We start from the raw sequence: 12,968 nt of genomic DNA, 5'->3' as shown, positions 1-12,968 counted from the left end.
TGGATGCTTTGTTTTGGATTTTTAACTACTAAATTGGAAATAAAGAGAGAACGTGGGTTATCTTTATTGTTTATATTCCTATATTGGAACTTGTTTCTAGGCTAACCCTAAGGCTGGGGTCACACTAGCGTTTGGCATCGGATGCGATATGCTAATGACTCTCTGCTTCTGCTCTGCTGCGAGTGTGAGCCGAGTGTGAGTGCTCTGTGCTCCGATCCTCTCGTATGAGAGAATCACAGCACAGGTGTGAAGGAAACTGAGAGAGAAATTTCTCCATCTCCTCCATTGCAGGCGTCCGCGGTAATAGCACTGCACTCAGATGACATCCGAGTGCAGTCCGATGTTTCACACGCATCCATAGACTTGTATGGGTGAGTGAGATCCGATTCTCGGATGCTCTGTTATGCTGAATCTGCAAAAGTTTTCATGGTCTTATTAAAATATTAGTGGCATCTCTGCAGTTCTCTTGATGCCAAACCTGAATCATGAATCCACGGGGCCCAGACTTTATTTATAGATTTTTTATAGATAAATACCCTTTTCTAGGTTCAGTAACCATTTAATTTTGTTTATGAATTTTGGGATTGTGGGCACCTGATCAGATATCCAATATTGTGCTATTCATTTCCTGACCATTAACATACAAGATACTGCAGTCTTGCCATGTTCATCAGTACTCAGGTCTTCTATGTGCCCCAATATGCACACTAAGGACAAGAGGATTATATTGACTAGGTAAATTCTGTTAATAATTTCCAGTACGCCTTTTAAAAAGGATTCCAAATTGGGGCAGGACCACATCATGTGCAACACATTTGCTGGATGTACTTTACATCTAGTGCATAAGGGATTTTTCCTGAGCCCCTATGTCAAATAGCAATTGAGGTGTTCTGTATACCTGATGTGGGATAATCTATGGGATTCACTTGGGGACAGTTGTGGAACCCTTTCCACAACTTCCTGCCACTGACCTTCAATATGACGTATTTCGCTCTCCCATTTTCCTTATGAGTGTATTGGATATATTTTTTTTTAAGGCTAGATCCAGCAAAGCACAATATAATACTGAGATCAAACCACCAGAACTATGAGAGCTAGCCATCCTCTGTATTATCATTTTGGGGTACCCAGTTGTCTAGAGTGAGCCTTTTTGCCTTATATGCATGCCGTAGCTGGAGAGACTTATAAAATTCAGCGAGGCAATCCAAATTTGCTTTGTAATTGAGAAAATTCCTTAATTATATGAGTAAACCTATGCAGCCCACTCAAGCTCCAGCTTTTGAACCGTGTAATTGGTATGGATTAGTAAGCCATGGGGTTTCTCACAGTGAAGTATATTGTGCGATCCCTTGTATGCCCTGTGATTTTCTCACTTTCCACCAAAGCCTGTGTGTTAGTAGTAGAGATGTGATTTCACCAGCGGAGATGTTAAATTTTTGTGCCTCCAATGCTGCAGAGTCTGGGTGACTTAGTGGTGTTAGCATAAAAGACTCTGTGCTCCCCCAGGGTCATCCCACCCGCGGATATGCTGGAGTTGAGCTGACATGAAATGAGCCCAATGATTTGGAGCTGCCAGGCCTCCCGCCCCTTTGTTTCTTTGCAATATTTCCAGTTTAATTCTTGCTTTGCTCAGAAACAGGCGATTGACCTTAAAAAATAACTAATAGATTTTATTTATATATAAATTTTATCTCTGGGGCATCTAGAATGGAGAATTGTGTAGAACAGAGCATACTGGAGTTGGGGCATCCAAATCATTTTGACTAGGTTAGTGCGGCCCACCATTCAGAACGGCAGCCAAGACCAGGTGCCCGACTCATGTTTAAACTATGTGAGAGCTGGGCTAAGGTTTATTTTCTCAGTCATTTACTCAAGCCGTTACGTTAATGCCCAGGTATTTAAAGGGAATCTGTCGCCAGGTTTTTACCATATGAGGAAAGTCCACCACCTTTTCAACCCTGATATACAGCATTCTATAATGCTGTGTATATATGCACCCCCATACCGGTCGGCAAGACCAGAAAAAGACCTTTATTATACTAATCTGCGGTATGGTCCGGTCCGAGGGGTGTCACTCGTCTCGGTCCGGTGCCTCCTTTCTTCTTGCGATGCCATCCTCCTTCTTGCTTCGGGTGGCTGACGCGCCCTACGTCATCCGTACACTCTCCCAGGCACCGTGCTCCTGCACAGGAGTATTTCTCTGCCCTGACCAGGGCAGAGCAAAGCACTGCAGTGCGCAGGCGTCGGGGAAAGATCAGAGGCCTGGCGCATGCGCACTGCAGTAGTTTACTCTGCCCTAGTCAGTGCTGAGAAGTACGCCTGTGCAGGAGCGCGATGCCTGGGAGAGTGTGCGGATGACGTAGGGACACGGCATTGCAAGAAGGGAGGCGCTGGACCAGGACAGCGACGTCCCTCGGACCGGACCGCCCAGCAGGTGAGTATAATAAAAGCTCCTGTTCTTGTCTTGCAGGTCGGATCAGGGGCTTATATACAACATTATAGAATACTGTATATCAGGGCTGAAAGGTGGTGGTCTTACCTCATATAGTAAAAACCTGGTGACAGGTTTGCTGTAAATTCAGAGACCACTTGTAGACCAGAGCCTGTGTAATGAGGCCTGTTATCTCCATTATCCATTAGAAGCAGAACTGATTTGTTCCAATTGATCACTAAACCTGAGTATCTCCCAAATGTCTCTACAGTCTCCATCACTACAGGTAGAGGGGTGTGAAGCTTCTACTAGAAAGAGTAAATTGGAATCGGAATAAAGTGCCACTTTCTCCACAACGTTTTGTCTATGGAAACGTATTATCCACGGGTGTTTTATAATTGCCTCATGAGTCTCGATGGCCAATACGAAGAGCAGGGGAGACAGGACAGCCCTGCCATGTGCCCCTGTGCCCTATATTTTATGTACAGTTAGGCCCTAGGGGAGCTATTTTTGCTTTAACAGCCTTGTCTTTTGTATTTTAGAGAGCTGCGTTAGAAGCTTGTCACAAAGGCTGGGGTGTAAGTGTCATTGTGGGAGTAGCTGCATCTGGACAAGAGATCGCAACCCGACCATTTCAGCTGGTGACCGGGCGCACGTGGAAAGGAACTGCTTTTGGAGGTGAGAAAACACATTTTGACGCTCTGGGTACTCCTCACCATAACATAAAAATTCATCAGAAAGATGGGACCTGGGCATTACTTAATACAATTCTACATTTCAGAACATGAGTCTTAATATAAAATGCCAAGAACAGTCTTTATTTATGTGAAGTAGAAAGACATTGAGTACTGTGTTTGGGAGTCTGTCATTTCTAAGACCCCTAAAACCAATAAAGGGGTCCCTACTACTCTGCTCAGTAAAAAAAAATAATTATCAGGCGATTAGCAAAAGGGTATTGAATGCCCAGAGCAATTTGTCTTTGTAAAAGGAACTTGACAAATAGCGCCACGTGGTTCATAATGCTACAGCACACCCACCAATAGGAAGGAGACTATCATACACTGAAATTACAACACCAAGAAGGAAAAGTTATGGAGTTCTGAAAATCACAGGATCGACCGATGTTTAATGATGTGTAAATGATGAAAACAAAACCATTTTCACAGCCCCCATTAAACCCTTTTTTTTTTTTTTTTTACATATAAAGAGTGATCAATTTTTAAAAGCTGCTGGAGCAACAATGAACATTGAAGGACTTAGAGTCAAGATTTGTCCAGGACATTGTTTGGTAGCCTGGATGTTAAGAAGGGAATAAGCTATTTTCATCAATAATAATTAGACTGTTCTGTTTGAGGCCTCCTTCACATGTCCGTGCTTCCAGTAGGTGTCATCCTTTTTTTACCCGTATATCGCATCGCATGTACCAATTATAAGCATGGTGCTACACACATATTCTTGTTTTTACATGGCCGTGTGTCTGTGCAAACCACACGGAGACAGGGCGGTGTATTTTTTCCGGCAGCATGGATGATGAGGGCCAATACAAGTCAATGTTTTTTTTTATTTCTTTATCTATACTGGAAAAACTGATGACCCACGGATGGAAAACACTGATGACACTGGTACCTTTTTTTCACATGTTTTATGTGGATGTGTGAAGGAAGCCTAAGATGGAGTGGGGAAAAACCGACACCCGGGTTTATACCCAAGAGCTTTAAGCATAAATACCCTTTTGATGAGTCTGATTGTTGGGACTTTGCTCTGAAAATTCACGTGTCTATTTCCAAGAACTCTAGAAAATCTTCCCTCCATTTTAATGACATTGGCTCCCTTGAAGAATCCTATGGTTAAGAAGGCTGGAAGCTTCCTGAGGAGGGCATGTTAATCTGGGGCTTTTGGTTTTAAACCCCAGAACATGCTCTAATCTTATGGATAGAACAGTTAGTTTAGCTATTAAGTAGGAAAGCTTCTAGGGACCAGATTTATGTCTTTTCATCAGGTCATTCAAGATTTCTTGGCTGATACCTCGGCTGACACAATCACATTAGCTGCTAGATGCACCTCACACATTAATTCAGCCCCTAGAGCGCTGTGGCTAAAATATTGGGAGGGAGATTATATCTCTAAATCCAGGTTATGTACCAGTCACTGTGACGGAGCCCATGCGTTTGATTCCTCTCTTGACTATATTCCTCCTCAGGCCTCTGATGGGAAGAAAGGCTTTGCCTTTGCTACCGTCGAAAAACTGAAAGGATAAAAGGTGATTTTTTTTTTTTTTTAATACATAAGTACCACATGTTGCTCCTCCTACTGTGAGCAGCCTGCATGGCCTAAGCGTGCTAAAGTGGTCTGAAACGTCTCCAGACTTGTCTCCCATCAAGCATATCTGGGACGTCATTGGTCTTCAATTGCAATGGTAGCTGCCAGCAGCGGGTCTTGATGATTTGCATAATCAAGTGCATACACTGTGGCAGAACATTCCTCAGACAACCATTAATAACCTCATTGACAGCATACCAAGGTGTGTAAGTGTGTGTGGCTCTAATACAGTGGGTATGGAAAGTAATCAGACCCTTTCAAATTTTTCACTCTTTTTTTCATTGCAGCCATTTGGTACATTTTAAAAAGTTTTTTTTTTCCTCATTAAAATAAACTTTGCACCCCATCTTGACTGAAAAAAACAGAAATGTAGAAATTTTTGCAAATTTATTAAAAAAAGAAAAACTGAAATATCACATGGTCATAAGTATTCAGACCCTTTCCTCAGTATTGAGTAGAAGCCCCCTTTTGAGCTAGTACAGCCATGAGTTTTCTTGAGAATGATGCAACCAGTTTTTCACACCTGGATTTGGGGATCCTCTGCCATTCTTCCTTGCAGATCCTCTCCAGTTCTGTCAGGTTGGATGGTGATCATTGGTGGACTGCCATTTTCAGGTCTCTCCAGAGATGTTCAATTGGGTTTAGGCCGGGGCTCTGGCTGGGCCAGTCAAGAATGATCACAGAGTTGTTCTGAAGCCACTCCTTTGTTATTTTAGCTGTGTGCTTAGGGTCATTGTGTTGTTGGAAGTGAACCTTCGGCCAAGTCTGAGGTCCAGAGCACTCTGAAAGAGGTTTTCATCCAGAATATCTCTGTACTTGGTCGCATTCAGGTTTCCTTCAATTGCAACCAGTCGTCCTGTCCCTGCAGCTGAAAAACACCCCCATAGCATGATGCTGCCACCATCTGTTGTTGATTGTATTGGGCAGGTGATGAGCAGTGCCTGGGTTTCCCCACACATACTGCTTAGAATGATCACCAAAAAGGTTCTATCTTCCTCTCATTAGACCAGAGAATCTTATTTCTCATAGTCTGGGAGTCCTTCATGTGTTTTTGAGCAAACTCTATACAGACTTTCATATGTCTTGCACTGAGGAGAGGCTTCCGTCGGGCCACTCTGCCATAAAGCCCAGAATGGTAGTTGACTTTGTGGAACTTTCTCTCATCTCCCTACTGCATCTCTGGAGCTCAGCCACAGTGATCTCGGGGTTCTCCTTTACCTCTCACCAAGGCTCTTCTCCCACGATTGCTCAGTTTGGCTGGACGGCCAGGTCTAGGAAGACTTCTGGTAGTCCCAAACTTCTTTCATTTAAGGATTATGGAGGCCGCTGTGCTCTTAGGAACCTTGAGTAATGCAGAAATTCTTTTGTAACCTTGGCCAGATCTGTGCCTTGCCACAATTCTGTCTCCGAGCTCCTTGGGCAGTTCCTTTGAGCTCATGATTCTCATTTGGTCTGACATGCACTGTGAGCTGTGAGGTCTTGTATAGACAGGTGTGTGCCTTTCCAAATCAAGTCCTATCAGTTTAATTAAACACAGCTGGACTCCAATGAAGGAGTAGAACCATCTCAAGGAGGATCACAAGGAAATGGACAGCATGTGACTTAAATATGAGTGTCTGAGCAAAGGGTCTGAATACTTATGGCCATGTGATATTTCAGTTTTTCTTTTTTAATAAATTTGCAAAAATTTCTACATTTCTGTTTTTTTTCAGTCAAGATGGGGTGCAGAGTGTACTTTAATGAGAAAAAAAATGAACTTTTTAGAATTTACCAAATGGCTGCAATGAAGCAAAGAGTGAAAAATGTAAAGGGGTCTGAACACTTTCCGTACCCACTGTACTCGATGCTGAATGAATCAAGATGTTTTGAAAATATTTCCATTTTTTAATCCTTTACATACCATTAACTTGGCTATCCATCCTATGATTTGCATAATTGCATGACGTCTTGTTTCAATTTCATTGAGTGTATGATGGGAATACCTGTTATCTTAAATATCACTACATTAATGTGCATAAACAGCCACGTCACCTTCTTTCATCACAGGATGTCACTGTGGTTCTCACTACATTCTGATGTCCAGTGAATATGGAGATTGGAGTTGTGGCCTAGCACTATGGATGACATTAATTTAGGGCTATTTTAGGAGCCAGTTTTCTTCAGTCTGACACCTACATTTTGAATCTTGAGGAGGCATTAAAGGGGCTTTTCACTAGCGGACAACCTTTTTTTGAATGTGCATCATAAAGTAAAAATGCACACTTTTCTCCCAGACTAGAGCTGCTCCTCCATTCTGAGCCCTGTGTCTCCCAGTCATCTTGTGATCTTGACAATGCCACATAAGATCTGCAGCCTCCATTTTCCTGTCAGTAGACATCTGCTCCGATGAACTCTAAAGGCAGTAGTGCTTGCATTGACATGAACAATGATGAGCGCCTTTGGTCCGGGGAAGAGGCGTGTTTTTTTGTTTTTTTAATGCAATTTGGGAACATTCAAAACTGGACAACCCTTTTAAGAAAGACACTTTCGGCTCCATGATGGCCCCAGGTATTACTATCATATGAAAGTTGTTTTTTTTCCTACTGGTGGTTGTGCTGTAACTCTAATGGCCCACGCGGTGCGGTTTACAAAGTTCCTTTTATACAATTAGTGTGCCACATTGTTCTGGACATCTAATACATTTTTGTTTTTACTGATCACTTAATAAGCGTCTTGTATACTGAGCAGAACAGTAGGGTCCCTCCTATTGGTGTTAGGGGTCTTTGTGCACTGTGTTTGGGAGTCTGTCATTTGTATGTTTTTCTCCTTCCTGTAAAAAATAAAGACTATTGTTTCTATTTTATATTTCTGTAATGTTTGTGCTGGAAGATAGGTTTTGTAGGAAGATGCCTGGTTGCTGATTGTTACATGTTTTATATTAGATGTGATGTGGGGATCTTCATTTATAGATCTGATTACACCCGAGTAGGTTTGTAACTTCTGTGATCCTCTGGGTGACGACTCTTGGGCTACTTTAGTCTGTGTAAAATGACTGATAACAGCCAACAATTTGTTTAGTTTCTATATGTAGAACATCCTAACCTGCTTTTATTGCATATTGTCTTTTTATACATTATGATTTATATAGGTTGGAGAAACTTAGAACTTGTATGGAGCCACGGGCATCATAAAATAATTTTTACTGTTTTTTTTTTTCTGAAGTTGCAGTAACTTAAAGAAAAATATAGCTTGAAAAATATATAGAAATAAAGCTGAGCTGGGCCCCGCAAAACTGTATTTAGCCACCAGAGATTTTCTGCTGCTAATGGGTGACCAGTTCTCTGTAATGAAGAACTCACATTCAGCAACCTCGGTGCAGACATTCCTGCAGTTGTTCCACTCATTTTGCAGAAATCAATGCCCCTCCAAAAAACATGTAGATCAATAGGATGCAGAAATGTCTGAAACAAATCTGCTGCATGTGAATATGCCCTGAGAGGGGAAATGTGGGCCCAGAAATGTCTCACCAGAGTAACTGGAAGCAAGCGGCCTAACAGCAGCACTGGGAAATGTAAAGACAGGACAATGTATATGAAATGTAAAATTCTCCTTTCGGTATTTTTTTTTTACTTCTTTTGCAGGTTGGAAAAGTGTAGACAGTGTCCCCAAGCTGGTTTCCGAATACATGGCTAAAAAAATAAAAGTTGATGAGTTTGTAACTCACACTTTGCCATTCAGTTCAATTAATGAAGCGTTTGAACTGATGCATTCTGGGAAGAGGTAAGTTTAAAACCATAGAGGGATTTCTTAAAAACCAGATTGTTCTTCCGCTACACAGAATTTCCTAACCTGGTTGTGACATCACTGATGCCGAAGTGACAGTCTCTGGATGGATGTACTGGTGCATCTCACAAAATTAGAATATCATCAAAAAGTTTATTTCAGGTCTTCAATACAAAAAGTGAAACTCATCTACTATATAATCGGCTTATCCTGTCTGTCTGTCCGTCCAGGAAATCCCGCGTCGCTGATTGGTCCGGCCGCGGCCAATCAGCGACGCGGGATTTCAGAACAAGATGACGGCCGTTAGCGGCTCATCTGCCGCACGGAGGTCAGCGGCGATGCAGCCGGGAGATGACCGGCGCTAGCCGTTCATCTCCCGGCTGCTCGCAGCAGAAGTACCCCGACCGGCGGCCTAGGCGGCGCAGCTCACCGGTCCTCCCTTCACACTTGCCGACGATAGCCGCATGGAAGTCAGCGGCGATGCAGCCGGGAGATGACTTTAATGATAAAGTATTATTTTACCCAGAAAATCCTGTGTATTCATTGCATTATTCTTAAATCTTAATAGCGGCATCTGCTACTAAAGTGAATGCAGATTTGTGCCTCTCCACACACTTAGTCCCGGCGTGGAGAGGAGCGAATCTACAGACAGCAGCAACTCAGGGCAGCATCTGAGAGCGTGTGCTGTGCCTCCGATCCTGCCAGGAGCTGCTGTAGACAGGACAGACAGCGCTGGAGCAGAGGTAAGGAAAGAAGGTGAGTATTAGTGTTTATTTTTTTAAACTGGGATGGGGGAATGAGGAGGTCATACAAAACCAGGATGAGGAGGCCGTACAAGCCAAGATAGGGGGGCCATACAAACCAGGATTAGAGGAATGACGGAGCCTTACAAACCACAATTAGGGGATGAGGGAGCCATACATACCAGGATATGGAAATTTAACAGTAGCTGCTGCATTTCCCACCCTAGGCTTATACTCAAGTCAATAAATTTTCCCAGTTTTTTTGTTGTAAAATTAGGGGTCTCGGCTTATACTCGGGTCACCGCACACAGGCAGTATGTGACCCCCGGCTGCAGCTGGCTCTTGCTTCCGCTTATGTCACGACTATTTGCGGCTGCAGCCAAGGGGTCTCCTGTTTCGCGTTCCAGAGTGAGTGATGGGCTGTGGGCGGGGTTATCCCCCACCCCGTCACACCCGGCATCCACCGCACGCGCATTCATTGACAGACCGCGCTGTGGATGCCGGGTGTGACACGATGGGGGATAACCCCGCCCACAGCCCGTCATTCACCGTGGTACCCGGAACAGGAGACCCCTGGCTGCAGCCGCAAATTGTCGTGATGTAAACGGAAGCAAGAGCCGGCTGCAGCCGGGGGAATTACGTGCTGGTTGTGCGCGGTCAGCGATGTTGTCACAAGCAGTATTGACAACATGACATAATTACAATATTCATTATGGGCCCCGGGGGGGATACATTGGGGGGTTAATTTAAAGTAGTGCACAATCCAATTAAACACTGCTTCGCTGACTAGTCGCGCCCGGTCGGCCGCATACATATTCTAGAATACCCGATGCGTTAGAATCGGGCCACCATCTAGTATATTATATAGAGTCATTACAAACAGAGTGATCTATTTCAAGTGTTTATTTCTGTTAATGTTGATGATTATGGCTTACAGCCAATGAAAACACAAAAGTCATTATCTCAGTAAATTAGAATACTTTTTAAAAACATTTTTCAAGCTTGTGTTATAATCTGAAATGTTGGCCCACTGAAATGTATGTTCAGTAAATGCACTCAGTACTTGGTCGGGGCTCCTTTTGCATCAATGCGGCGTGGCATGGAGGCGATCAGCCTGTGGCACTGCTGAGGTGTTATGGAAGCCCAGGTTGCTTTGATAGCAGCCTTCAGCTTGTCTGCATTGTTGGGTCTGGTGTCTCTCATCTTCCTCTTGACAATACCCCATAGATTCTCTGTGGGGTTAAGGTCAGGCGAGTTTGCTGGCCAATCAAGCACAGTGATACTGTTGTTTTTAAACCAGGTATTGGTACTTTTGGCAGTGTGGACACGGGCCAAGTCCTGCTGGTGAATGAAGGAAATTTCCATCTCCAAAGAGCTTGTCAGCAGAGGGAAGCATGAAGTGCTCTAAAATTTCCTGGTAGACGGCTGCGCTGACTTTGGTCTTGATAAAACACAGTGGACCTACACAAGCAGATGACATGGCTCCCCAAACCATCACTGATTGTGGGAACTTCACACTAGACCTCAAGCAGCTTGGATTATGTGCCTCTCCACTCTTCCTCCAGACTATGGGAGCTTGATTTCCAAATGAAAATTGGAACTCTGGGACCTTGTGGAGTGTGTCAATGACTGCCTTCTGGACATCTGTCAAGTCAGCTGTCTTCCCCATGATTGTGGAGCCTACTGAAACAGATTAAGGGACCTTTTTAACCGCTTAGGAAGCCTTTGCTGGTGTTTTTGTTAATTATTGTAATTTACTGAGCTAATGACTTTTGTGTCTTCATTGGCGGTAAGCCATAATCATCAACATTAACAGAAATAAACACTTGAAATAGATCACTCTTTTTGTATTGAAGAACGGAAATAAATTAACTTTCTGATGATATTCTAATTTAGTGAGATGCACCGGTATATTATAGGTTGTTTTGTAATGGATTTTTAAGCTATTTTGCTCAATACAAATATATGTCTTATGGAGAAAAAAAATGTTGTTCTTCCTTGTATCAGTATATAAATGGATAGTGAATGACCACCAAAATGACACACAGCAGAAGTCATGCCAGCATTATTTAACAAGAGCATTAAACAAGTTTTATACCTATGAAGTTTCTCGTCAAACTGAGAGCAGACCTATAACAATGTACAATCGACTACAAAAATCAGACAAATATTGATAATAAAAGACAAAAGGACAGACATGGGGAAAGAGGATAGATGGGGAGGGGGATATAATGTATTCTCCAGGGCTGTGGAGTCGGTAAGCCAAACCTCCGACTCCTCAGTTTCCATGACTCCGACTCCCTCATACATGGCTCATGTTTAAGTGATAAATTTACTGTAGCACAGACTCATCTCAGCTAAAAGTCTAGACCCTTAGATCAGGAATAGGACAGACATTTATAGGACATTTCATAACTTTCCCAAATTCTTATGAAAAAATATTCCCCACAAACTGCATTGAACTACAGTACCCAATTTATTATATATTTTAGGAGTTGGAGTCGGTCCATTGTGAACCGACTCCACCAAAATGTGCTCCGACTCCACATTCCTGGTATTTTCTATATATCATGAGCAGCCTAGTAGATGTTCCAAAGATCCCATGTCTTAGAATAATAAGTTTCTGATGTCCTTGACTCTAGCATATAGGCCAAATATTGAAGGGGGAAGCAATCAGGTGACATGCTGCTGTTAAAATGTGCAAGAGTAATCTCTTACCTTCCCAATGTGCATAGGAAACCAATTTAGGAGATAGGACTGAGGATCTAGAGGGAAAATTATAGACAGGAATGAATGGATAAGGCCTTTTTTTCATTATTAATATTTGTGCATGATGGAACTTTCATTGGTTAAAGTCTGTCTTAAAGGGAAGTTTTACAGCTTCCCTAGGCCCCCTTCCCCCCAACCACCATGTATTTATTGATACCCCTTTACCCTTTCTAACTAGCTCTTTATAGTCTTATGTGCAGTATTCAATAACAAATAACTATTTTTTAACTGTTGTGGGAAAATGATAATTAGTGGGCGACTTTTCATGGGGGCATGGTTTTCCTCAGGCTAGTCACTTGCCTGGGAAATGTCCCTGTGGGCTTGAGTAACATGATTTGTAAGAGTGGCATCACCAGCGGATCTTCTCATCTCTGCCTGCCTGGCCATGCTGGTTAAGTTGGGTGTACGCAACCAGGCTTTATCGGCGCACTGTGCATGCACAGGGAGGCATCGGTGACATAGGACAGCCATCCATGAGATTTGCTATGCCGACAGTAACAACTGGTTGAGTCCTGCGTCACACCTGACCTAGTTGGGGGGAAAACAATGCCACCATGACTAGTTACCCACTAATTAGCAAATTGCCACCCCAATTTTTTTCCATATGCAGTAAACAACAAGACTATGAAAGGGCTTAGGAATGGTTTAATGGTAAATACATGGTGATGGTTTGGGGGCCCTGGGAAGCGATGAAATTCCCTTTTAACACACACTTCTCTATAACTTTAACACCTACTTACGTTGCTATTTTTTGTTTTCTTTACAGCATTCGTAGTGTGTTGAACTATTGAAGGATACCAGATATAAGGCTACAACCCTTCTAGAATCTATTAGTTGGAGCTCACCATTTTTGATTGAAACTAGATTTGTTCACTGTTGCCTTCCTGTCTAATGACAGCTAATGTTTCATGCCGATATTTCTAATAAATATATTTTGTTCTGTT

The 12,968-nt window shown here is 42.9% G+C and overlaps 1 protein-coding gene across 2 annotated transcripts in view; it reads left to right on the top strand.

Annotated features, from left to right (window-relative positions):
- LOC141153563 (alcohol dehydrogenase class-3) overlaps positions 1-12,968 on the top strand; it is a 30,829-nt gene extending 17,861 nt beyond the window's left edge. For both annotated transcript variants that reach the window (XM_073638482.1, XM_073638492.1), the window contains 3 exons: positions 2,974-3,109; positions 8,371-8,509; positions 12,791-12,968. In XM_073638482.1, the coding sequence (XP_073494583.1) occupies positions 2,974-3,109; positions 8,371-8,509; positions 12,791-12,815 (300 nt within the window). In that variant the 3' untranslated portion in view covers positions 12,816-12,968. The remainder of the gene's footprint in view (positions 1-2,973; positions 3,110-8,370; positions 8,510-12,790) is intronic.

This window comes from Phyllobates terribilis, unplaced genomic scaffold (assembly GCF_046119375.1).
Source record: "Phyllobates terribilis strain yellow unplaced genomic scaffold, ASM4611937v1 Scaffold_1__5_contigs__length_1240528914, whole genome shotgun sequence".
Taxonomy (NCBI): Eukaryota; Metazoa; Chordata; class Amphibia; order Anura; family Dendrobatidae; genus Phyllobates; species Phyllobates terribilis.
The sequence above is the reverse complement of the archived record's forward strand: the minus strand, read 5'-3'. Positions and strand labels throughout refer to the sequence as shown.